Source organism: Taudactylus pleione, unplaced genomic scaffold (genome assembly GCF_031769625.1).
Source record: "Taudactylus pleione unplaced genomic scaffold, aTauple2 ptg000333l, whole genome shotgun sequence".
NCBI classification, from domain to species: domain Eukaryota; kingdom Metazoa; phylum Chordata; class Amphibia; order Anura; family Myobatrachidae; genus Taudactylus; species Taudactylus pleione.
This window is the reverse complement of record NW_028284734.1, coordinates 2,321,454-2,348,985: the sequence shown is the minus strand read 5'-3', so window position 1 is coordinate 2,348,985 and position 27,532 is coordinate 2,321,454. Positions and strand designations below refer to the sequence as shown.

General features: G+C 42.0%; 1 protein-coding gene across 1 annotated transcript in view; it reads left to right on the top strand.

The window, feature by feature from the left end:
• Positions 1–22,941, top strand: part of ANKDD1B (ankyrin repeat and death domain containing 1B) — an 89,763-nt gene extending 66,822 nt beyond the window's left edge. Inside the window, exons 10-15 of the mRNA XM_088443690.1 lie at positions 8,950–9,048; positions 12,000–12,098; positions 13,034–13,129; positions 16,134–16,326; positions 17,261–17,392; positions 20,480–22,941. Of these exons, the coding sequence (XP_088299816.1) occupies positions 8,950–9,048; positions 12,000–12,098; positions 13,034–13,129; positions 16,134–16,326; positions 17,261–17,392; positions 20,480–20,538 (678 nt within the window). The 3' untranslated portion in view covers positions 20,539–22,941. The remainder of the gene's footprint in view (positions 1–8,949; positions 9,049–11,999; positions 12,099–13,033; positions 13,130–16,133; positions 16,327–17,260; positions 17,393–20,479) is intronic.
• Positions 22,942–27,532: the final 4,591 nt, after the last annotated feature.

Genomic DNA, 27,532 nt, shown 5'->3' with positions numbered 1-27,532 from the left:
TGCATGGTTGCCAGGAAGAGATAATGACTCTTAAGAATGAACTGAAACAGGATATTTATGGTATTGTATTTAACAAAGATGACACATTAATAATTACTGAGAAACTTCTACACTTGGGACCTGATGCTGAGTTGGACTCATATTGGATGTAACTTGTTCTCAATAATCCTGTATGAAAAAATGTTACTGCTCATGAACATTGAGCTGTATATGCGCATCTCTGCCAGGTATATGCCGCATGAACTTACACCCATGTCTTTAGTTGCTTGTTTAGGCATCACTATTAGGTTTTATTAATAATTATAATAATCATAATAATAATAATAATAATAATAATAATGTATTACATTATTAATAATAATGTAAAGTAAAAAATAATAATAATGTAAAAAACCCTCTCTAATGCAACAGGTACAACTATTCATCTCCGTTTCCAAACAGTAATAAAACTAAAAACTGCACAAAAATAAAATATATGCACCAAAACCCTAAATCAATAAAGCACCTTTTTATCACCTGAACTTAATCCCAAATGCTGGTCATGCTCAGTCCCCAAGCGCAATTCAGTAGAAGTGGGTACGGGGTGCCATAGCATGCATTTGCTCCAGGCACCACAGCTCCACGCTACAACACTGGGGTCACCACCAGCAATGCCAGGAAGTGGAAGGCAGGCTCGATGTCTATGCCCACAATTGCAGAGTGGCTCTATCAAATGTCACTGATCCTTATTTGAGGGTCAGGAATAAATGCTGAGCAGATCCAATCAGGGCTCAGCACGTGCTTATATGAGCTTTGGCACTTAAATATTTAAGGGCAGTATTTCAGTCCTCTCAAGATTTAAAAAAAAAATTCCCTTTCATGTGGGGGGTATATGTGTGGGGTTTATTTTACCTCTTGGTGCCAATGGGAAGGGGCCCTATCAAGATTTTGCTATGGGGCCCGCAAAGTTCTAGTTACGCCCCTGTCTTTGAAGTTAGAGAACTTTAGAGAACTTTCCCAGGTTTACAGAGAAGCTTTTTATTGATCCTCACCCCTTTTGGAATGGAGTGATCTTATTCTACAGAAAGCTACTGCCTTCAGCATTTTGGGAAGCTACTAAGGAGTCCATTTGAATTTCTTCTGCTTTAATATTTCTACAACAATGTAGGAAGACTGTATGTCAGTAGTACTCTATCTGCTTCAGACCTTCAGTTTTGCAGGAACAATGAAGCTCCAGTATCCACAATTTTGGCAAGAACTTTTTCAAAATATCAGGATGTGCCAAAGCCTTAGTAGATCTTGAAAAGCTTGGGCAATGTTACTGTACCTCTCCAACCAGCAAAGTATCTTTGTGAGGACCCTACTGCATATTATGTCTTTCAGGTCTGATACCTTCCTTGATTTGGGGTTGTTGGTCGTTTTTTGGAACAAATGCTTGTTTAAAAAAAACAAAAAAACAATACATTCCTGTAATTTTTCTCACAAAACCCCTAAAAATTAGAAAAAAAAAAACCTCTCTCTATTATGAGTCCAAATACTGAGCAACTCAAGCAGATGTTGAGATGTAAGTTGGGTTGGCACACAAGCGGATAATCAGATATCAGCTAGGTTGGTACACAATCGGTCAATCAGATGAATATATTAGGTTGGCATACAAGCAGATAGCCAGATGTAAGCTGGGCTGGCAGAGGTATGTCGGGTCTGTACAAGTATGTAGTCAGTAGTAAGACGCGTCAGTACACAAATGATTGAACAGAACTGTTCATAAACTGGTAAGATATGCAAAGCAGTACCTGCATATCACTGCAAAGACATGGAGAAAGGTTTAGCGGACACCAATTTAATGGTCACAGTGCAGTATTGGTTACTCTAAATCAGTAGTTCTCAAACTCTGTCCTCAGGACCCCACACAGGTCACATATTGAAGGTCACCCAACAGGTGCACAGGTGTATTCATTACTCACTGACACATTATAAAGATCCACAGGTGGAGCTAATTATTTCACTTGTGATTCATTGAGTAGACCTGGAAAACATGCACTGTTTGGGGTCCTGAGGACCGAGTTTAAGAACCTGTGCTCTAAATGATCTGTGTGAAAAAGGTATTTGAAGGAGACCTTTCCTACAACCACATCCTAAAATGAACATATGGAATATGCAGAACAATACTTAGATAAGTCAGAAACCTTTTGGGACATGGTGCCATAGGTGGATGAAGCAAACATTTTATTCCAAAACCACAAACCATACATTTGGAGAAGTACAGGTGAAGCATTTGCCAACCATTAACCATGGAGTGGATTTATTATGTTTTTGGGGTAGTGTGTCAGCCAGCGTCATAGGAAATATTGTCCAGGTAAAAGGAAGAATGGATTTAACTTAATACCACCAACTCTTGGCAACTAATACCCCAGTGTCAGTGCAGAAAGGTAAGGAGAAAGGAGGTTTGATATTTCAGCATGACAACAATCCAAAAATTTCTCAAAACTACTCAGGATGTGCTTACAGGACGTAAATGTTTGGGATGGCTGCCACAGTCCTCAGACTTACGGTGAGACCTCAAACATGCAGTAAATTTCCAAAGCAAGAACAGACCGTCTCTTAGCTGGCTATAAGATACATATGAAAGTTGTGATTACTGCTGGTGTTATGTACCAAAGTCACTTTTTTCCCACTGGTTAAATGAAGCAAACTATTAGCAGTTGTGCATTAAAATGTGGAGAAATATATCATGTTCAAGTTTATACAGTGAAATGATTGTGATCAATGAGCCATCACGACCTCTAGAAAGAAACTCATGATGCACATCTTAAGGTCTCTGTTCTTCAGAAAATACAGAGATAGACATTGTTGATATAAGGCTCCTCCACCTGCAGGCTGTTAATTATGGCTTGCTACTAAAAATATCAAACTCAAAGTACTTTCTTTCAAAGGCAATCCCTGGGGTAATGGCTCATATGTGATTTTGCAATGTATTACCCTTGAGTTTGAAGTTGAACACATTTTTAACTCTTGAAGAGATACTGGGCCAGAGCGTTAGATGTACATGCACCTTATCTCATGAAAAAGCTCCATCTAGTTTTTCAGCTGGATCCGGATTTTAGATAAACAGAGGATATCCATAAGATGGGGACTACTGTAACGTAGGTGAACAGAGGAAATCCATAAGATGGGGACTACTGTAACTTACAACATGAACAGAGGAAATCCATTAGATGGGGACTACTGTAACATAGGTGAACAGAGGATATCCATAAGATGGGGACTACTGTAAGTGGTGAGCAGAAGAAATCCATAAGATGGGGAATACTGTACCATAGGTGTATTGTAACATAGGTGAACAGAGGAAATCCATAAGATGGGGACTACTGTACCATAGGTGAGCAGAGTATATCCATAGGATGGGGACAACTGTAACATAGGTGTATTGTAACATAGGTGAACAGAGGATGTCCATAAGATGGGGACTACTGTAACATATGTGAACAGAGGAAATCCATAAGGTGGCGACTATTGTAGCATAGGTGAGCAGAGTATATCCATAAGACGGGGACTACTGTAACAAAGGTGTACTGTAACTAGGGATGTGCGCCGGACCATTTTTGCCAGATTTGGTTCTAATTCGTCGTCCGGCTTTGGATTTGGATTTGCCAAACTGCGGTGACTGTCTTTGGATTTGGATTTTTTACAAAAATTTACAAAAAAAGCTAAAAACACACAAATTGGGCTTTTTTGAACTTCCTAGAGTGTTATTAACCTCAATAGCTTAATTTCCAGTCATGTACAGTCAATTTAGACCACCTCTCAGCTTAAATGATAGTTTTCATCATTATTGGCCAAAGGTTGCAGTGAGCTGACTGGTTACCAAGCGTCAGAGCAGCGGCGCAGTGGCACAGACACCACAGTTTAAAGCACATCTATGACACATTGCCACACAGCAGTGGCAGAAATGAAAAGTAGTGCAAGATGGAATTGTCCTTGGGCCCTCCCACCCACCCTTATGTTGGATATTAAAAAGGACATGCAGAGTCACAGTGCTTTTATACATATAGGGCCAGTGCCCAAAGGAGTCACGGTGGCTTTTCATTTATACACAGATGGCTACTGCCCAAGGACTCATTGTGCTTGTATACACAGAGGACTAAGGCCCAAAGAGTCATGGAGCTTGTATACACAGAGGGCTTATGCCCAAGAAGTCACAGTGCTTGTATACATTGGGCTAAGGCCCACGGAGTCACAGAGCTTTGTATACAGTGGGCTAAGGCCCAAGCAGTCACGGAGCTTGTATACACACAGTGGGCTTATGCCCAGTAAAGTCACGGAGCTTGTATACACACAGTGGCCTTATGCCCTGTCACGAGACTTGTATACACACAATGGGCTGTGCCCAGTAAGGTCACGGAGCTTGTATACACACAGTGGGCTTATGCTCTGTCACGAGGCTTGTATACACACAATGGGCTGTGCCCAGTAAGGTCACGGAGCTGGTATACACACAGTGGGCTTATGCTCTGTCATGGAGCTTGTATACACACAGTGGGCTTATGCCCTGTCACGGAGCTTTTATGCACACAGTGGGCTATGTCCAGTAAGGTCACGGAGCTTGTATACACACAGTGGGCTTATGCCCTGTCACGAGGCTTGTATACACACAATGGGCTGTGCCCAATAAGGTCACGGAGCTTGTATACACACAGTGGGCTTATGCTCTGTCACGAGGCTTGTATACACACAATGGGCTGTGCCCAGTAAGGTCACGGAGCTTGTACAGACACAGTGGGCTTATGCCCTGTCACGGAGCTTGTATACACACAGTGGGCTTATGCCCTGTCACAGAGCTTGTATATACACAGTGGGCTTACGCCCTGTCACAGAGCTTGTATACACACACTGGGCTATGTCCAGTAAGGTCACGGAGCTTGTACAGACACAGTGGGCTTATGCTCTGTCACGGAGCTTGTATACACACAGTGGGCTTATGCCCTGTCATGGAGCTTGTATACACACAGTGGGCTTATGCCCTGTCACAGAGCTTGTATACACACACTGGGCTATGTCCAGTAAGGTCACAGAGCTTGTATACAGTATACACACAGTGGGCCTATGCCCTGTCATGGAGCTTGTATATACACAGTTGGCTATGCCCAGTAAGGTCACGGAGCTTGCATACACACAGTGGGCTTATGCCCAGTCACAGGAGCACACACAGTGGGCTTATGCCCAGTAAAGTCATGGAGGTCATTTATTTATTTTATATGATTGTGCTATCACAGTCAGAGGGCTAATGCCCTTTAAAGTCCAGCGGCAAGAACAAAAGTTGGAAGAACTAGTCTAGTTACTGCCTACCTACTACTCTCTCTAGTCTAACTACGTCCGTCCTCACTGTCCACGAAATGGCTCTGAGTCCCGGGCACCGCGCCTTTTATAGAGGCCGAACGTCACCCGGTTCCCGCGAGAATCCAACGCCGGCTGGGTGAAGTTCGGCCTTGAGGTGGAATCTGAGTCAGACGGGAACACCCGAACTTGCGTTCGGGTGGACTCGGATTCCACCTGCTTGGAGAGGTTCAGATTCTGAGGTATCCGAACCACTCATCTCTAACTGTAACATAGGTGAGCAGGGGATATCCATAAGATGGGGACTACTGTAACATAGGTGAGCAGAGGAAATCCATAAGATGGGGACTACTGTAACATAGGTGTACTGTAACATAGGTATACTGTAACATAGGTGAACAGAGGATATCCATAAAATGGGGATTACTGTAACATTGGTGAACAGATGATATCCATAAAATGGGGATTACTGTAACATAGATGAGCAGAGAATATCCATAAAATGGGGATTACTGTAACATATCTGAACAGAGCATATCCATGAAATGGGGACTACTGTAACATAGGTGAACAGATATTCCAGTAAGTACTGCAACTGTATAACAGCAATGATGGAAGAAGAAATGTCTCCAGAAAAATGCCCGAATGTCTGTTTTGAATGTCGACATTCACAATGTAGGCAGCAGAAGGCCAACATTGATAATGTCAACCTGGTTAAAAGGTTGACATTAACAGAATGTTGACATTGTCATCATGTCCATATATCCATTAGGGTTAGGGATAGAATTAGACCAGCAACAAATTAAACATTACATCAGTGTTGACATGTTCAATGTAGACATTACAACCCTGTCAACAATCTCAATATACCATACCTGGTGCCGGGACAGCAATATTACCTCTCTAGAAACTCCGGACTCCAGAGCTCTTCTTACTGTAGGTGCATGGCTGCCACTTTTTCCTACTTTTATGATGGGACAAAAGATTTGTGTTTCCACATTAGCAGTATAGCCTTAACATTATCAGTATTAGGTTTCAAACATGTCTGTGTCTGAGCAACATATATTTCATGATGCTGACTGTTGTGCTGATTTGGTCCAACTGTTACCAACTATGCTAATGACCCTGACATTTTGCTTGTATCCTGACTTTAAGTGCTGTCTGTTCTGATCCCAGGCCTGTCCATGACTTAGATCACATCTAGTTAGTCCATCTGAGAGCCTTGAAGTACGGGTTTCCCATATTGAAGACCATCCCCACCTTGTAGGGTTCCCTGGTGAAGCAGTTAGCACCAACTGCTAGCAGCAATGGTGGGTCCACTTCTCTTGTGCTTGTGACCCTCATGATGACTGAATGGCTTCTACTGCAGTATGATGATCTTCCCTTTATACCATGACTAGCTGGAGTACCTGGCGTTGCCCAGGATTTTAAGAATGTTTGTTTACACATCATCCTCCAACCAACCTCTCCTTAGGCAGGCCTCACGAAAAGTGTGACAAACTTCCCAATCAACAGTCCTAAGGTCTTCGAAGGAAGTAGGACCTGTAACAGTGTAAAGCAAACTTCAGAGATAGAAGCATTCAAAATGTGTAGGATGTACAGTGTAAACATGGCCAAGAGCTTCTGTTGCTCTGATACCACGATGACCATCTACAGCGACTCCCTGTTTTCTGCGCAGAAAAACTTTGGGAGAAGCATTCCATGTGTAATATTTTGGCAGCTCACAGTACAGCAGGGTCCTTGCAAAGTCATCATTTTGACACAGTTGGAAGAAAGAAGTAAATGTTGTTGCGTAATATAGTCAGTGAGCTGAGAATGCTGGCAAAGCCTGCTAAAGCTCTCTTCGATAGTAAACATTAAGATCATGACAAAACATGATAACACAAAATGTTTGCTCCGAGGCCCTACCCATATGCCGTGAGGCCCCACAATAAGCATCCAGCAAAAATTGTGGTTTTAAATGAATTAAAAATCAACAGTAATTAATTTCGATTTAAAATCATTTTAGTTGCCTCCGCCGGGTTTTAATACGCTGGTATGTAAAATGTCACAATCTTCCCTTGTAAACTGTGGATTTGTATAGAAAGACAGAAGTACAGAAGGACAAATTTTCGCTTTGATATAGTAGACAAGATAGAAAAGAAAAAATAGTAGAAAAGCTAAATCCTTTTGTAATTCCATACCTGACCTTTTAGATGGCGAATGCTATGCAAAAATTGTGTTTTTTAATTAATTAAAAAGTAACAGTAAGTAATTTCGATTTAGTAGAGAAGATAGAAAATAAAAAATAGTAGATAATCTAAATCCTTTTGTAATTCCGTACCTGACCTGTAGAGGGCGAATGCTATGCAAAAACTGTGGTTTTTCATTAATTAAAAATTAACGGTAAATCATTTTGATTTCAAATTTTTTTAGTTGCCTCCGCTGTGTTTTAATATGCTCGAATGTAAATTTCACGATCGTGGCTTGTAAACTGTGGATTTGTATAGAAAGACAGAAGGACAAATTTTTGCTTTTATATAGTAGATAGCTGTCCATATCCCACTAGGAACAACTATAACACACTGTTATCTGTGAAGATACGCATAACCATATTTAGAAGGTTATATAAACAAACAGCAGTTTATTATCAAAGCGCAAAACAGAGGTAGAAATACAGTCTATTGGTGCAGCAATACTCATACTTATATGTGGTCACACATGTCCTGCATATCCTCATTCATGGGAAGTCTGCTTCATATATCGATAATGGATGGTGACTCTTGCATACATCTCAGCACAGGTGCATGTCATTCCACTGTCTTCCACGCATCCCCCATTTTTCCTTCTGATGAATTCTCTTCTTCTGACTCCTCGTCAGACAACCTCCCCTCATATATTCTCTTTCTAGTTGACCACACTATTCTGTGTCTCTCTCACACTAACCATTTGTGGTTTGCTCACACCATATAAGGTACTTCCATCATTAACTGTTTCCAATGAGCTCACCACTGTACCTAGGTCCCTTAATGACCTGTTGATATAACAGTTGGCCATTCTCTAAAAATAATGGTATCGGTATGATATGCCGGCGGCTGAAATCCAGAAAGTGGAAGCCCGCATGATGCAGAATCCCGACAGCGGTAGGTAAGTACCCTAACCTCTCCCTTCCCCCCCTAACTCTCCCTTGGTGGTACCTAACCCCCCCTCTTCCCGCACCCTAAACCTAATGTGGGGTGCCTAACCCTAACCCCCCTCTTCCCCTAGCCTAACCCTCCCCGGGGGGGTGCCTAATTCTAATCTCCCCCCATGGGTGGCTAAACATAACCCCCCCTTCCCCGGGGAGAGAGGCAGTTACTTACCCGTACGGACGATCGGGATTCCAGTGGTTCGGGCTGTCGACGTTATCTTGTTTACCTTTGAGATATCGGCGGCGGCATACTGCCGTGTGGCGGGATTCGGCCGTCGGTAAGTCAACGCCCGGCATCCCGTCCACCGGCAATATGACTGCATCCCGGTGACAATAGCCCCTACAGTATTTATTAAGGCTCAGTGTCTGGTGCAATGACATTTAATATGGGGAACTGGGAATTAGACCTAATAATACAGATTAGAATGTTTTGCCTTTGATGTAATATTTGTTCATTTCAATTACAGGATAAAATTCCTCCTATCCATCTGGCTATCCTGAATAATCACATGGATATAGTGGATGTTTTTCTAGAGATGCGATATGATATTAATGCCACCAATTTGGTAAGTTTATAAACATAACTTTGACTTCTTTGTTGATAGAAAATAAAGATATATATATGTAGAGAGATATTATATATACATAAATGAAGCATTGTATATTCAAATTAAAAATAATTCCTTATATATTATCTATGTTAATAGCTTACTAAGACCATATAACGTTTGCTGTAGCATCCGCCATCGGCTGGGCTAGAATAGATAGGACCATTAGCTTTACCAGTTTATCAGCTTGTTTCCAAATTTCATAAACATTTAGAAAAAGTATTTATATGAAAAAATCTATTGTGCATAACGCAGTACTTAGAGTAAAGACCCTTTTAAACATTGACATGTATATAAAAGTAAGTATGTGTGTGTGTGTGTGGTAAATCATACTGTAATTCTGATGCAACTACTGTAAACTTAACCAAATCTGTCCCACAGCTCTTATTCCTCAGAGAGAGCAGCTGTTGCTGGGGATGGTGGTGCTTCTCTGCCTTGCAGCAGTGCATGTTCTCACACCAGCCTGTTAGCAATTAGCATTGGGTAAAGTGGGATGAGAAGTGTCAGCTAAAGGGCAGCTGGAAAGTGCACAGTGCTCCCCATTCATACCCTAGGACGAGCCCCGATCTACACCAGCCTGAGCTGATGCAATAGCCAAGTGGTTTTTCAGTGAGATGATGGCTCTGTGACCATCGGCAACTTATGGATTGCCCCTACTATTGCACCCTCTACACCTCGTTATCTTGTTGCTATGATCACAGGGGGTGACTCGGAGGTGGACACTATTGCAGTGGTGGCTGTGTCTTTTGTGGCAGCTGCTACTGTGTCTTTATTCTAATCCTGTGGCTGATGGGATCCTATGAGGAGCCCACCGGCTGCGGCATGAATCTGCCGATGTGCGTGCAAAGATGCACTATCAGTGCACCATTGGTCGCACCATCGGACATTGAACCTACCCCATGTCAGGCGCAGAAAGGTCCAAATGAACGTGGCCGCTGGTGTCACTGCAACTGGGTCTTTAGACATTCCCGTGACACATCCATGTCCGGTAGCCGCTCCAGTTACCACCCAAAACTGTATGGACCTGCATGGAATATCAATCTGCAACTGCGCGCGGTAATGACCGATATGCATGCACAGTGCGGCTCGGAATCATGCGCAGAGGGAAATCATCGGCCACTTGCGCCTGATGGCTTCCCTGCGTTCATCTCTGATTCACCCCCATAATTTCTCCTATGTGCCCATTATGGGCCTGATTCAGACCCGCTCGCGAGCGCACAGCGCTCGCAAGCGGGTCGATGGCCAGGCAGTGCGCACGCCCGTGAGCCCCGTAGCGAGTGAATTTTCACTCGCTGCGGGACTTACTACAAGACAGGGCGGCTGTCGATTGTGATTGACAGCTCGCCCCGTTTTGTAGGCGTGCAGGGGGGTGGCTGGACAAACTGAGGCATTCCTGAAGGAACGCCTGCCGTTTGTGGGTGGCCCTACTGACATCACCAGTGATGTCAGTAGTGAACTTCCTGCTCTATTAGACCAGGAAGTTCACTGGGGCTTGTGGTGAACGAGACCCTACCACAAGGGTCTCGTCGCAAGCCCGATGGTCGCGATAATCGCGACCATCGCCAGGCCGCCCACAGCTTAGCAAGCGGCCTGGAGGCCGGTGAAAAAAAACAAAACGCCCCGCCCTGATTCAGAGCGAGCGCTCGCAAATAGCGAGCACCTCTGAATCTGGGTCTATGTTCTTCAGATAGAATAGCCCCCTCCGCCCATCTCTGCCACAATGATTCCAAACAAAGTGCATTTTGGCGGTGCTTTTGCCCCTATGCCGTTTTGCGCTTTGGTAGTGACATCCAATGTGTTTTACTTTAATGCATAATATATGATGTCTTTAATTCTAGGGGTTTTACACCTCCTGCATATTAAAGCAAATGGTTGTTGTAACTGGGGCTCTGTATCTATTCTAAAATATTTAATGAGTTATTACAGAGAGTGAAACAAGTACACCTAAACATGTCCATTTGCATAACTCTACGGGAAATCCATTTGGATTAATTAAACACCAGTCACTTATCAGTGCTCACTGCTTCCACAATGTGAAAACTAAGCTAAAACAGCAGCAGCATTTTATGAGAAAAAAACGAATAATGTAATAAAAGGAATGGTTAATGAGGAAGTAGGTTGGACTTTTATGCAATTATTACAGTACTATTACAGTACTTCTACCGATATAGGCTCAAACTGATAATACTGTGGTGTTTCCAAAAGTCAGTGACATGGGCATTCAACTTGACATTTGTCAGATGGACAAGTAGGTGCACGAAATAAGCATTAAGGATTGCAATATTTAGCGGTTGGAATATGACTTTCAGGATAACAATACTGTGATTAGAGGCGAACAGGAAGCCCAAAGAGTAAAATAGTTGAAGCTGCAACAGCGCAGACTGACGGTGTGTGTTTCCTATTACACTGATGCAGAAAACATGCAATGCCAAATGCCACTAGTATAATGCTGTATATGAGCAGGGCCGGCTCTACCATTAGGCAGCTGCCTAGGGGTGCCAGGATCTGGGGGGCACCACAGAGTCTGCCAATCACAATATTAAGGATGTGTCTGAGAGAGACGTTCTTGTTGTTACTAAGTGCAGGTGGTGGCTGTGGAACTAAGATTTCTGTCTTCACACTTTCATCTGATGGGTTGGAAAGTGGGTATTGCTGGCGGTTGGCACCTCAGTAAGCTGCAGTTTTGCCTAGGTGCCGAGAAACCGTGCACCGGCCCTCTATATGAGTCTGCCAGATGTGATTATAGATCATTAAATTATTACCGTATAAATCACTAAACAAACCTAGGATGCCAGTGATTTATTCATCTGTAATCAATTTACTGACAACAAGCAAGGGCATTTGTCAATACGATTTATTGTTCACTGTTTATTGTTACCACTTCTCTCTTCTGTCTGTGTGAATTACAGAGACGGCAGACTCCCCTGCATCTAGCAGCTGAACTTAAGAATAATAATTTGGTGGAAAACCTTCTTAAAGCTGGCTGTGACCTCACCATTACAGATAAGGTATCATCAAGTAACCTAAGTTTGCATTAATAAGTGTGATGTGTACAGGATAGAGAGGAGGAGCATATGATTTTGTCAGTAGTGATTTGCATTTTTGGATTCTGGATGTAAAGGAGCAATAATACTAAATACAAAGCATGCCTGGTTTTAGATTTACTATGATTACCCCTAAACCCTAAAGACAGGGGTTGGGTAAGTATACTAACCCTCCCTCATTCTCCCCCTAACCCTCCCTTCTTGAAGCCTAACTCTAACCCTCCCCACCCCGTTAGTGCCTAAACCTAAGTCTGTCCCCTTCATGCCTAAACGTAACCCTCTCCCCCCTTAGTGCCTAACCCTAACCCCCCCAGTGGTGCCTAACTCTAACACCCCCCCAAAACCTAACCCTACTATGCTGCCAAACCTAACACTCCCCCCTGCAGCTATCAGCTACAGTAAGACGCCCTGTGTTACCTCGTTTAGGATGGCGTCTGTCTAGATTCCGCCGTCGGAATTAAGATAGGTGTCGGTTTTTCGACGCCTATCTTAAGTCCCGTGTCGGGTTTGCACTGTCAGGATTTAGATCGGCAGCATCCCATCCACCGGTCTGCTAACTACCTTCCCTTGTAATAACTTGTAAAACATAGAAAGTTTAAAGACAGTATGCCCTGTTAGAAGGGTGCAGGAATTATCTTAAATTATGTATACACCTAAATACTTTTATAAGGGATTTTTTCCTGTAAATAATATATACATTGTGTGATTTATGGCATTACACAGTGACCCACAGGTTATGCTGCCAGTCATGTGAAGAGCCCATGGGGCGGGTACCAAGATGAATGACTGGTTGTCTTCCCAGAGGTTTGCCTGTGCTGTAATCCGTTTAGAGTATGGTGTTAATAAATACTGGGGTATTGTGCATCTGAAGGAGGTCATATATTGCATTTGTTTTACAGCAAGGTAAAACAGCGCTGGATGCAGCAGCAAGAAGCAATCACACCCTCATTGTAGATATGATTATTAAAGCAGACCGATACAACACATGGATAAAGGTAAGTGAATCATTTTCCAGGTTAATCAGCTACTGATTAAATGCAGGATCATTATGTAGCACATGATGGGTGTAGCTATAGTGCATGCAGGAGGTGCTATTGCTATGGGGACCAGAGTCTTAGGGGGCCCTCTGGACCCAGGTCATATAGTTGTCTACCAAGTTCCCGGAATTGTCTCTTAAGCAATTGGGTCTGGCTTGTTGCCAGGACTGAAACCAGGGACTGGTCAGTGCTCATATAGGTCTCTGCTTCTGTCTACACTCACAGTAATGCTTCACATGGATATGATCCATCTAGATCACCCCCACAGGCACAGCTGAGCTAATCAGTGAGCCCAGAATGATCAGAGAAGGCTTCTCCTTGATTACAGCCTTTGTGAAGTGAGTTGGGGGTGGGGATTAGAACTGTCCCAGAAAGGGGCGGTGTTCAAAAATTAAAAAGATCTCCACTCAAAGTGGAATCTACTGAATTAGGAAGTATTCTCCTCAAGTAGGAGATGGCTGCTCCCCTCACCCTACTCCCCTGTCTTTACAATCACTGTAAACTGCAATTTTATCAGCCATGATGATATGGCACTGTTGTGTAAGATTCAAAAGCTGCCATTAGGAGTGAAGCAATTGAAGCATTGCCACCACAAATAAGGTGAAAAATGAAGGGCAAACAATTAACTAGGGCACTAATATGGGACATAGCATTAAGTATAACACTACTATAAAGCATAACATTAATTGGATAACTACTATGGGGCATAACATTAACTAGGGCACTACTATGGGGCATAACATTATTTGGAGCACTACTATGGGGCATAACATTAACTAGGGCACTACTATGAGTCATAGCATTAACTAGGGCACTACTATGGGTCATAGCATTAACTAGGGCACTACTATGGGTCATAGCATTAACTAGGGCACTACTATGGGTCATAGCATTAACTAGGGCTCTACTATGGGGCATAACCTTAACTAGGGCACTACTATGGGTCATAGCATTAACTAGGGCACTACTATGGGGCATAACATTAACTAGGGCACTACTATGGGTCATAGCAATTACTAGGGCACTACTATGGGGCATAACATTAACTAGGGAACTACTATGAAGCATAACATTAACAAGGGCACTACTATGGGGCATAACCTTAATTAGAGCACTGCTATGTGGCATAACATTAATTACAGCACTACTATGGGGCATAACATTAACTAGGGCACTACTATGGGGCATAACATTAATTGGAGCACTACTATGGGGCATAACATTAACTAGGCACTACTATGGGTCATAGCATTAACTAGGGCACTACTATGGGGCATAACATTAACTAGGGCACTACTATGGGGCATAACCTTAACTAGGGCACTACTATGGGTCATAGCATTAACTAGGGCACTACTATGGGGCATAACATTAACTAGGGCACTACTATGGGTCATAGCAATTACTAGGGCACTACTATGGGGCATAACATTAACTAGGGAACTACTATGAAGCATAACATTAACTAGGGCACTACTATGGGGCATAACTTAATTAGAGCACTGCTATGTGGCATAACATTAATTAGAGCACTACTATGGGGCATAACATTAACTAGGGCACTACTATGGGGCATAACATTAATTGGAGCACTACTATGGGGCATAACATTAACTAGGGCACTACTATGGGGCATCGCATTAACTAGGGCACTACTATGGGGCATAACATTAACTAGGGCACTACTATGAAGCATAACATTAACTAGGGCACTACTATGGGGCATAACCTTAACTAGGGCACTATTATGGGTCATAGCATTAACTAGGGCACTACTATGGGGCATAACATTATTTGGAGCACTACTATGGGGCATAACATTAACTAGGGAACTACTATGAAGCATGACATTAACTAGGGCACTACTATGGGGCATAACATTAACTAGGGCACTACTATGGGGCATAACATTAACTAGGCCACTACTATGGGGCATAACATTAATTAGAGCAATGCTATGTGGCATAACATTAATTAGAGCACTACTATGGGGCATAACATTAACTAGGGCACTACTTTGGGGAATAACATTAATTGGAGCACTACTATGGGGCATAACATTAATTGGAGCACTACTATGGGGCATAACATTAACTAGGGCACTACTTTGGGGAATAACATTAATTAGAGCACTACTATGGGGCATAACATTAACTAGGGCACTACTTTGGGGAATAACATTAATTGGAGCACTACTATGGGGCATAACATTAATTGGAGCACTACTATGGGGCATAACATTAACTAGGGCACTACTATGGGGCATAACATTAATTATAGCACTACTATGTGGCATAACATTAATTAGAGCACTACTATGGGGCATAACATTAACTAGGGCACTACTTTGGGGAATAACATTAATTGGAGCACTACTATGGGGCATAACATTAACTAGGGCACTACTGTGGGGCAAAAGAAAAACAACTGTTGCAGAGATAGGTGTCTCCTAGAAGCATTGGGACTGTGGCCCATTTAAAATGTTGCTATGGGTCTCACAATGTTCTGGCTACTCCCCTGAACACAAGTAAGCTCAATAATAATAATTTGTAATATGGAAGTATAGTTTGCCAAAATTAAATATGTTGCTTACATTGAGCTGTGGAGTATGATATCTCTATATTCACTAATCAATGCTGCTGTTTTTGTGTGGAACAGCCTTTGTTGTCATATTTGACTCCACTGTCTGCTATATTGCCCTTATTCTTCTTATCCAGTCTCTCCCAGTCCTGTCACCTCCACCTTCATTGGTAAAATATGCCCCTTTCACACACAATATACAACTGACTTCTCCATTCTCTCATCATCTCCCGCCTTGACTATGGCACTCTGTTCCTATCTGGTATTATTAGTAATAATAATAATAATCGCTTTAACTTACCAATTTGTAAAAATACAAGGAATGATGCTTTTATCTTGAGTTGTCATCTTTGACACCACTTGACTCTACTGCTTTTGTTAGGAGCTTATAGAAGGTGCTAATACCGATGACTCTGTCACGTTCACACAAGATCACACTACAAAGACCAGCCAGATTCGCTCAGCTCTCTGGAATTTGTCATATCAGCAGCTCAAACCTGATGAATGGAAGAAGCTGGCACAGTTGTGGAAGTTCACAGAAGCACAGATTAAAGCCATTGAGATGCAGTGGACAGGTAAGGAGGATCTGTAAGGTACACACGTCTCAGCATTCCCCATCAGTCCGTAGCATTTATTACCAGTTATTTATATAGCGCACACATATTCCGCAGCGCTTTACAGAGAATATTTGGCCCATCACATCAGTCCCTGCCCCAGTAGAGCTTACAATCTATTTGTCTAACTACATAGGGGAACATCCTAAGTTGGGTGCAAAGCAAAACACAGCAAGTAACTTTGCACCTGGAAAAACCATGTTGTACTAAAAGGGGGTCATATGCTGTACATGTATTATTTTGCATGTTGGGTAAACACTTGGTGCTTTTGCATGTAGCTTAAAAATGCTGGACAGCTTTATTTTTACTCTGCAATATATATTTGAGTTTGGACATGTCCCTCTCATATCTTAAGCTGGGTACATACTGGTGCGATGTCATACTAATTTAGCCAAATCGGAACGACAAAATGCGCGGTCATATGCTACGTTGTCAGGTTTGATGTGCTGCACCTCAAACCTTAGGATATCGCATGTGGCGCAATGTAGTGTAATAAAGGACGGAATGAGGGATCATTCCGTTGTTCATTACCTCGTTCTGATGTGTACCCAGGATCCATTATATAGCGGCCCTTTGGGTACACGTCGCTCAGTGTGTACACATCTTTAGTATGTCCTGAATAGCAGGAGTGGGTCACCTCCAACTCAGGGCTCAGCTCTGATGTGTTTCTCAAACATATGCAGCAGGAACACGTGAGATCCAGTCATGTGTACATATCACTCTTACATGCAGCAGCTGGAATGTCATATTTAATAATTCCTCAAAGAAATTACACAAGATTCAAATTGAACATATCTATATTCAATGTAATGATATGTAACACTATCAGATGTTTGAATATACAGAACTCTCCTAAACCCGCTTTCATTTCTAATAATTGTATATTCTCTAACAGATAAAACAAGTTACAAAGAACATGGCCACAGGATGCTGCTAATATGGTTACATGGGATTCTACTGAAAAAACATAATCCAATTAAATCTTTGTATGAAGATCTGGTAACAACAGGACACCCACAGCTTGCTGGTAAATATATACAGTTCACATACTAATTGACACAGCGCAGTTCTGCTATTACTCTTACTATGGTTGATTACACTGCCCTCTTGTGGTCTGTATTTGTTTTTACAACCTACAAGCAGGGGTGACCGTTAGGATTGTCCCAGGGTTGACACCCCAGCACCAGTTTACAATAACACTCCAAAGCCAAGTGAAAGTCAGGTTTTATAAGTAGTTATCAAAGTCTTTCCTTTCTGAGTTTGATGCTTAAAAGCCTATTCTTCAACACTCATAACCAGTGAGAAGTATTCTAAATACCGACACCTAACCTACAGTAGTAAGAAAACAGCAAGTGTTCTGTGTCATCCCTTTATACTCAGGGGCAGAGCACCTGGAACACTACCACCACTCATATCTTGTCTGTAGGGTATAACAACATGGATTCCAGTACCATGAAGCATTCTCTACAACAAATTCTAGTTATATAATGAGACCCTGAACTAGTAAAAGGAACAGAAATCGCTTTGGGGCATCACTTTGTACCCTGGGGCAGAATGCTCAGGATTCTAGTGTGTAAGAAAAACCTGATTGTCTACGTCTGTGATGCACTCCCCATAGTAATACATATTGTTATTATAATCATTTATTTATATGGTGCCACAAGTGTTCCGCAGCCTTACAAAGTACAGAAACAAATAAGTGACCAATCAACCATTGACTTACAGTACAATACAATGCAGGACAAGGACATGGTTTATACACATTGCTGTATTAGAGATTATAACACTCAAATAAGAAACAAAGTGTAAGCAACCAGGCGTTAGGTGTCCTAGTGGGGAGTAAGGAGTGAAAATAAAGTAAAGAGAAGCACAAGAGGGTAGAGGGCCCTGCTCATGAGAGCTTACATTCTAAAGGGGAGGGGCTGACAAACAGGCGTGACACAGATGGGGAAGGAGCATGTAGAAGTGGGTTGGGTTAAGAGCTGGAAGGCTTTGGTGAAGTATTGGGTTTTGAGAGCCCATTTGAAGGATTGTAGAGAGGTGGGGAGCAAAAATGTATTTATTTATATACAATCAGTTAATTTGGAGTTGAGCACCTGTATTTCTTTTTGTGTATATATCAATTGTCTCCACTGGTAGCACCTCCAATTATATATATACATGTTCAGGGATTTGCAGTCTGAGGCCCATTTTCTATATGAATCAGTGCATTGCTTTGCACACTTGGAAAGCCTGAGACACTTTCCACTCAGACTAGCACCCCTACTACATTGCTTTAGAGCAGGGGTGGGGAACCTTTTTTCTGCCGAGGGCCATTTTGATATATATAACATTATGTTAAGTAATCAGTTGTCATGAGCATTTGTTGAACAGGGGAGTGAAGGGAGATGAGGTCAGAGATGTAAATGGGAGAAGAATGGGCAAGGGCTGTGTAAGAGAGTGTGAGAATCATCAATTGGGTTCAGATTACATATTGTTATTATTAATATTATATAGAACAAAGATGCTGAGCTAGGGGAAAGTACAGCAGCAGATTTGGGGCAATGCTTTAACCTGTAGCAGAGTAAAACAAGTGCCCATCTGTTATCCCTATATTGTCTATTGGGTATCAGGAGAGATTGAATTCCAACTACAATGAATCACTCTGCACAACCAGCTATGCATTCTAAATAATAGGAGCAGTAACACTTTGGGTTTGACACTTTGCACCCCAGGATATTCGGAACCCCAGTGCTATGTGTCAGTATTATGTGAGCTTGAAATTTTCACTTCCATGAAACAAATTATCCATGCTCTGAATTCTGCGGCACTAATTCATAGACCGAAAAATAGATTTTTTTTTTTTTGTTTAAAATGTAATTTATTTTTCTATTTGTCTTTTTGCTCCGCTGTTCCACTGTAATGAGTTTTACCCAGTCCCAAATGTATATAATATTCAACAGTTAATGGAGAAATACATATCCCTGTGAACGTAATGTAGTCAGGAAGCTGGCGGTCGCCAGTGAAAGCCCGACATGGGACTAATGATAGGCATCTAAATACCGACGCCTATCATTAGCCCCACGCCGATATCCCGATGCCCGGGCATACCGAACGTAGGTAAGCCGGGTGTTGGGAGCTGTTAGCCGTGGAGGGGAGGGCTAGGTTTAGGGACTCCGAGGGTTACGTAGGGTAAGGCACCCCCCAGGAGGGTTAGGCTAGGGGAAGTGGAGGTTAGCGTCAGACACCCCCGGGGGGGGGGGAGGTTAGAGTTAGGCACCCCCCCGGGATGGTTAGGCTTAGGGTGCAGGGAGGGATGGTTAGGTTTAGGCACCCCTGGGGGGAGGTTAAGGCTAGGTACTACTAAGGGAGGGTTAGGGCTAAGACTTACACTGTAGGGATCTCCAACTGCTGGCCTTTCCGGCAACGGTATTTCATCCGCCGGGCTTAGGTTTGGCGGTATAACTTAAAACTCCCTGTGAACTATTGTTCTTCTGTAAGAGTGTTTCCTCTTTATTAGGAAAGAGTATGCATTAGCCTACACTTATCTGCTAGATGGGATTTCTCCATGACAGAAAATGAATTACAGTTTATACTTTCACAGATTTCTACTATTTGAACAGTTGCATGTTAATTGCTTTGTCTACAGAACTATAAAGTGTTTTCTTAATGGGCATTTCTGAAAACAAAAGGCCACTGTTATACTGTAACAATAACTAGTATTTTTCGCTCAATGTGGATCTTAGTGTGTGATGTGACAAAAAACCCTTAACGAGTCTGCACTGATTAATTTGATGTGACACTTGTACATTTGTGTGTGACTGAATCTGTATACAAAGTGTTACAATGCAGCAGCCGCAGCTTTTATTCACGGGAAGTTCTGTGACGATTCCTGTGCAGTTAGTCACAGCCCAGCGTCTTGCGTACAGATTGGGGTTTCGCTGTGTCTGCAGTGCCCATAAGACGCAAATTTAAAGAAAAGGGCGCTAGGCTACACCACTCAGACTTGTGCCAGGCATCACACGCCGCATGGCGTATTGAGGTTAGGTGTATGAAGACGCCTCTGTAAATATATTTCCTGAGCATAAGACAACTACACTATTGTCTATATTTATTCTCTTCCTTTCTTCCCCAGAAACCTTCAGAGTACAGAGCAGTGATGGCGTACAGCCCAAGAAATGCATCATTTCATGATAAAGGATAAAAACATTTCAACATTATGAAAAAATGTGACACCTGTAATAAAGGTCAGGCCTGCCCCAGGCTGCCAGTCTATGTTTATTAATAATAAAGGCCTATGGCCTTATGTGTATATGTACAGTTTTATAAAGCCATTTTGTATTCACTGTAAAAATATGTCTTAAGTTGTGTGCCATGTAGTAGTACTCGTTTGTCTACAGAGGCTGGTTCAATCTAGGTTATTATTTGTATAGTTTAGTGGTGAGGAATTACTGCCAGAATAAAGTCTGTGTATTTTTGCTTGGCTTTTTCCAAAAACGTGCCTGTTTTGCACAAGTGTGCAGGTAATTGTGAGAAAGTGTATAGATTTGCATGTGTGAGAGTGCAAATTCCCACCATCGCATGGACATGGTTGGGCAGCCGTAGGCTTGCCTGCAGTGCATGCACATGTTTTTCACCAACATGGAAGAATAAAGGCCTCCATACATCTGCGATGTATGGGTGCAAGTCCCTGATCCCCAGACGCTGGGGTCGGGGTACCGGTAAAATCCAACTGGTTGGAATTTCCTGATTTGCCGATCCTGACCAAAATATGATCAGGATCAACAAATCGGGAATTTTTAACATGAAGAATTTCGCCGATTCCCCAATGGATGTGCGATCATCGATGGCTGCTAGTCGGCATTTCTGACCTGCGGATCGACTGTTCCAGTCCGATCGGAACCTGGCTGGCAGATGTATGGGGGGCTTAAGATTTTGTTTTGTGGACAAGATTATTTAACTAGCAAAACGTGTGCAGAAGGTTCATTTAGTAGGCAGGTTTGTGCTGTCTAGGTGCACCACCTGTTCACCCTTCATATTCTGGAATTGCTGAGGTGCTGGAGGGCGGGTTTTATCCTATACTGAAATAGTACTCATTGTGCACCTTCCAGCTACACTTCTGTAGACTCAGATCAATATCTACAACTACAAAGTGACACATGTAATAATGACAGTCCTGACCCCCTCTTTATCATGACTCATTTAAGATATAAAGGAAGCAGAATTTTATGGCAAAACCAGAAACATGCCCACATAATAAGCTGTGCTGGCCAGACATGGACTACACAATAATACCTAATGATTATGTGAAAATTCTTATTTATTAGTTACTTATATAGCACCAGCATATTCCGTTGGGTTTTATAAAACATTAATAAAACCAGACTGGTAATAAACGACAGAGGTAAGAGGGCCCTGTTCAAAGGCTTCCAAACTAAAAGAAAAACAGGACTTTGATACATGAGGACTAGATGTGGATAATACAACTATTACAGAGGTTCTTGGTTGGTTGTATGACCTAGTCACACAGCATGTATGTAAGGTTGTGTGTGTGGACTGTAGATATTGGAGGTTATGTGGGTGGTCCTGGAATTTGATTAGCTGCCTGAAGAGGTGAATTATTAGGGAACACAAAGTTTCTGAGAATAGAAGAAAGTCTTGTTGTGGGAGGGAGATAATTCCACAGAGTGGGTGCAGCCTGAAAAAAGTCCTGTAACCGTGAAACTGCAGATCTTGCACAGAGCAGAGGGTTTCGGCTGGGAAATATTTTGAGATAAGTGAAGAGATGTATGTTAGAGTAGTCTTGTTTATGAGCTTCTATGTTAGCTTAAATATTTTATATTGGATTTTATAAGATACAAGTAACCAATATCCCTACATTGGTTACTTGTATCTTATCAAATCCAACACAGTGAGCAGCAACAGAACGTTTTACTAGGAAAATCAGTCTAGCCACTGCATTCAAAGTAGATTATATGGGTTAAAGTCTGTTTAGGACAGTGCTCCCCAACTCCAGTCTTCAAGGAGCCCTAGCAGTGCATGTTTTACAGATCTCCTAGTTAATGCACATGTGTATTTATTACTGGCTGACACATTTTTAAAAAACCCACCATTGGTACCAATTATTTCACTTGTGACACTGAGGAGACCTGTAAAACATGCACTGTTAGGGGTCCTGAGGACTGGAGTTGGGAAGAACTGGTTTAGGAGATTGTAAAATCCTTTTTGAGGATATAATGTTATCGGATTAGCGCGAGTACACCCACATTTCCGCCGTAATGCTTTGGTTTGCAGGACAAGATAGTTGTGTTTGCACTGCAGTGCAGCAGTTAGCAAAGACTGCCCTTGCTCTATGCTAAATATGGAGTAGCTGGACACTGCACATTGTTTTATAGAGCAGTGAAAGAACAAGAATGTATTTTGCAGAGTGAGAGTATTAGAGTGAGGTAAAAGGATCCAGTGGTTGCACTGTGTGCAAAGTGGAAATGTCTGTGTGCCTTTCCCAAACTCCAGCTGGAGGGGATCACCTTTGTTTGTTTGTTAATAAGCTGTTGGACCTGAACCTATTATATGTCTGTCGCTTTTATGGATGTAGAATGTTGAATGATATTTTTAAATATTGCTACATAATAAAGAATTAGAAAAGCCAGATGGGTGTGTGGTGTATTTATTATAACTTCTTAAAACAAAACCTTGGATGAAGCCAGTCGGGAGTCCTGGGGAGTGTAGGAAGGGTGGTTACAGATTTTGTATGACCACCAAGTATGAATTTAGGTGAACGAGTGCCAAGACAAACACAAAATATTATGTTCTACCTAAAACAAACACATAGCTGTAATGCTATCATTTATCATGCATTGTATTAAAGAAATACCTAAACACAGACAATCATACAGCAGTGAGTGATAATGGAAAATAGAAAGTAACATTGTGAAAGGAAATGTGTGCATCGACTAATGGACGTATAACTACTTACTGGTCATTAAGACTAAAAGGATTGCTGTGTGAAAGTCTTCACACCCTCCGGCGCTATAGTTTGATATAATGAAAAAAGATAAGATAAAAATCAACCAAATACAATGAATGTAATAAAAACGATTTTGTACACATTTAAGCTCACAGTATTTTATATAAGAAACATCTGATATAAAGCTGCATGGGTTACAATGAATGATCCAGAGTTCGATACTTATCAGCTTCCCGAAGTGTGATGGAAAAGTGGTAAGTTGGGGCAATTAGGACAGCCAGGAAAATGACTCGTACCGTAGTTTATATTTGCAGGTCCAGTAATTTAGGACGTTAAAGATATACTCCAAATGTGTGTCTGTCCGAAAAGCCGGGATCTGGCGTCTTCGTAGAGATGCCGTGATAAGGCTCTGCACAAAGCTGCAATACAGAGTCGCAGTGCGCACGGTTTAACCAGATCAATGAACCATCCAGCGCTTACAGGTAAAAGCTCAGCCAGGTCAGACCTCTGTCCACAGTGGATAAATGCAGCTGTGAGGATTGTGAGCAGTGTGCCCAGATGGAGACAGTAATATGGACACAGTCAACGCGTTTCATTTTGTTAACACAAAACTTTTTCAAGACACACTGATCAGTTCTCTCCCAATAGTAAAACTATTTTATTACACATTTAATTATGAGGAAAGGGGAAAGTTGGGATACCTGAGCATAAGTGGATAGCAAATGGCAAGTACTATGAATGAGTTGCGAGTGATATAATATTAGCCCACTGTAGAATATCAATTTTGTATCCTCAGATACTAATGTCTCATGTGGGGGTGCTCCTCTCTCATTGAGTCGGTGGCCTGGGAGGACTCTGCGCTGTATTAACAGAGCCCACTCAGTCCTACGTCACAAAAAAAGATGCCCGCTATACTCATTCACATCCTATGACCATCTAGGGGTATGCTCACCTGCTGTATACAGTGCCTTGCAAAAGTATTCACCCCCTTTGCATTTTTCATGTTTTGTTGCCTCACAACCTGGAATTAAAATGGATTGTTTGAAGGTGTGCATCATTTCAATCACAGAACATGCCTACAACTGTGAAGTTGTGCTTTTTTTATATTGTGAATCCAACAACATTTAGGACAACCTAACAGAAAACATCAGCATGCTTAACTATTCACCCCCCTAAAGTCAGTACTTTGTCAAGCCACCTTTTGCGGAAATTACAGCTGCACGTCGCTTTGGATAAGTCTCTATGAGTTTGCCACATATTGCCCCTGGGATTTTTGCCCATCCCTCAAGGCAAAACTGCTCCAGCTCCTTCATGTTGGATGGTTTCAGCTTGTGAACAGCAATCTTCAAGTCTTGAAGATTGGATTGGATTGAGATCTGGGCTTTGACTAGGCCATACCAACACATTTAAATGTTTCCCCTTAAACCACTCGAGTGTTGCTTCATCAGTATGCTTTGGATCATTGTCCTGCTGGAAGGTGAACCTCCGTCCCAGTGTCAAATCACAGGCAGACTGAAACAGGTTTTGCTCAAGAATATCCCTGTATTTAGCACCATTCATCTTTCCCTCAACTGGAAACAGTTTCCCAGTCCCTGCTGCTGAAAAACATCCACACAGCATGATGCTGCCACCACCATGTTTCACTGTGGGGATGGTGTTCTTGGGGTGATGGGATGTGTTGGGTTTGCGCCAGACATAGCGTTTTCCTTGGTGGCCGAAAAGTTAAATTTTAGTCTCATCTTACCAGAGCACTTTCCGCCATACATTTGGGGAGTCACCCACATGCCTTTTCTTTTGGCAAACTCAAATTGTGTCTTCTTATTTTTATCACTAAGTAATGGCTTTTTTCTGGCCACTCTTCCATAAAGCCCAGCTCTATGGAGTGTACGGCTTATTGTGGTCACATGCACAGATACACCAGTCTCTGCTGTGGAACTCTGCAGCTCCTTCAGGGTTACCTTTGGTCTCTGTGCTGCCTCTCTGATTAATGCCCTCCTTGCCAGGTCTGTGAGAATTGGTGGGCGGCCCTCTCTTGGCAGGTTTGTTGTGGTACCATGATTTGATGGTGCTCAGGGTAATCATCAGAGACTTGGATATTTTTTTATAACCCAACCCAGAATTGTACTTCTCAACAACTTTGTCCCTGACTTGTTTGGAGAGCTCCTTGGTCTTCATGGTGTGATGCCTCTTGCTTAGTGATGTTGCAGCCTCTGGGGCCTTTCAGAAAAGGTGTTTATACTGACCGATCTTGTGACACTTAGATTTCACACAGGTGGACTTCATTTCACTAATTGTGACTTCTGAAGGTAATTGGTTACACCAGAACTTTTGAGGGGCTTCATAGCAAAGGGGGTGATTACATATGCACATGCCAATTTTCGGAATTTTATTTATAAAGATTCTTTTTTTATATATATTTTTCTCATTTCACTTCACCAAATTAGACTATTTTGTGCAGATCCATCACATAAAATTCATAAAAATAATAATAAAAATTACAGGTTGTAATGCAACAAAAAAGGTAAAAAGCCAATGGGGGGTGAATACTTTTGCTGTCACACAGCAGGCAGCAGCTGCCCGTTAGATTTGTTACGAGGGAAAAGCTTTGATATATATTATTTTGATACCTAGGCCCTCCCTTCCTCTTATCTCCATTTTTTTTTATTATTTATGCATTATTTTTCTCAGCTGATTTCTTGATACCATTAATCTCTACTGTAGATATTTAAAACATATACGTACTGTATGTCTGAATGCCGGTGATCCATACTATATGTGTCACATTGCAGTTATGAACAGTATGTGAAATATTTTCAACCTACCCATCACTTCTTCTGTGACCTATATTTGGTATACTTCCCATACTCTGTGACATATACCCACATTGTCAGTGCTGGTGACACTTCCAACTCTCTTTTTGGGACCATATATGTCACACATATTTGATCTTGAGAACTGAGCGCTTTATCAATGTTATTGAACACCGGTGGAAATCGGCAGATGATTGGAGATTGCTTAATGAAAAACACACAGTACAGGATGATTTGTTGCTCCTTCTTGTACAAGGTTTACAATTTTCTTTTTTTGATCCTTAGCAGGCAAGACATGAAGAAAATGGAGGGAAAACTACCTGTACCCTCCATATGATCGACAATGGATCAATCTTCTTTCTCTGTAACTTGCTGTAGAAAGAAGCATGTTGGTACTTTGGCATTCTGGTCTGTTGCCTTAATGTCCATCTGTGGCAAACCAATTCTTTCTATCAGCAACTGGAAGACTTCCTAATGTAGAGCCCATTATCCTGCATTCATTTGCCTGCTGGTTAGGAAATCTGACAGACCATTTTCCTTGCCAGCGACATGGAATACTTTTCAAGTATATTCCTTTTACTGCTTTCAATGTCACAATTCTGCTTCAGGAGTCTACCTGGTGACTTGTGAAGACCACCACTGGTATTCTCTGCTGATGAGAATACCAGCCTTATAGGTTTACACAGCTTTCTCTTTGGGAAGATGAGCTTCTTGGCCGGTAGCATTGGAGGCTGCTGTCAGAGTATGTCGCTCTCCGATCCAGAATGGATAATACAGAGTCCTCAATGCTGATTCTGACACCACATTGACATTTCTTGGTAATTCTTGACAGGATGATGTTGTAATATAGTGAACCCTGTATGTGATCCCATAGAGAAAACATTTCTAGCTGGAGACTGCGCATGTGTGATCTTGCTCAGGGAACTATTCCTATGGTGGAGAATATTCCCAACAATTGAATGACTCTCCACACTGCTGACCAGCATTGAGTCTGTACTCGATGCACCAAGTGCTGTTTTTTTTCTTTTTAATTGGAGTATTCAAGAAAACTGGAGAAAATAAAACCAAAACTCAGCAATCAATGGTAAGGACAGTGGTCACGGTAGAGAATTGTAAAATAGTAATATAAGAGTGAGCAGTGCAATATAGAAATGGACAACACTCCATTACAGGCCCAGGTGTGGCCAACATATCTGCAGTAGAAGAGAGGAGAAGCAGGTGGAGTGTTTAAAAGTTGACAATAACTAAAAGAAGAAAGCAAGCTTCTGGGGTTGTGTCAGCCTCACTACAGGAGACACATCAGGCCCAACTATGACTGGAGGACTGTATAGAAATGAAGTTTCAAAAACATAAATAGAATTTACATTTTAAGAGTAATTGATAACATATCCATAATGCTTTTCCAAACTGC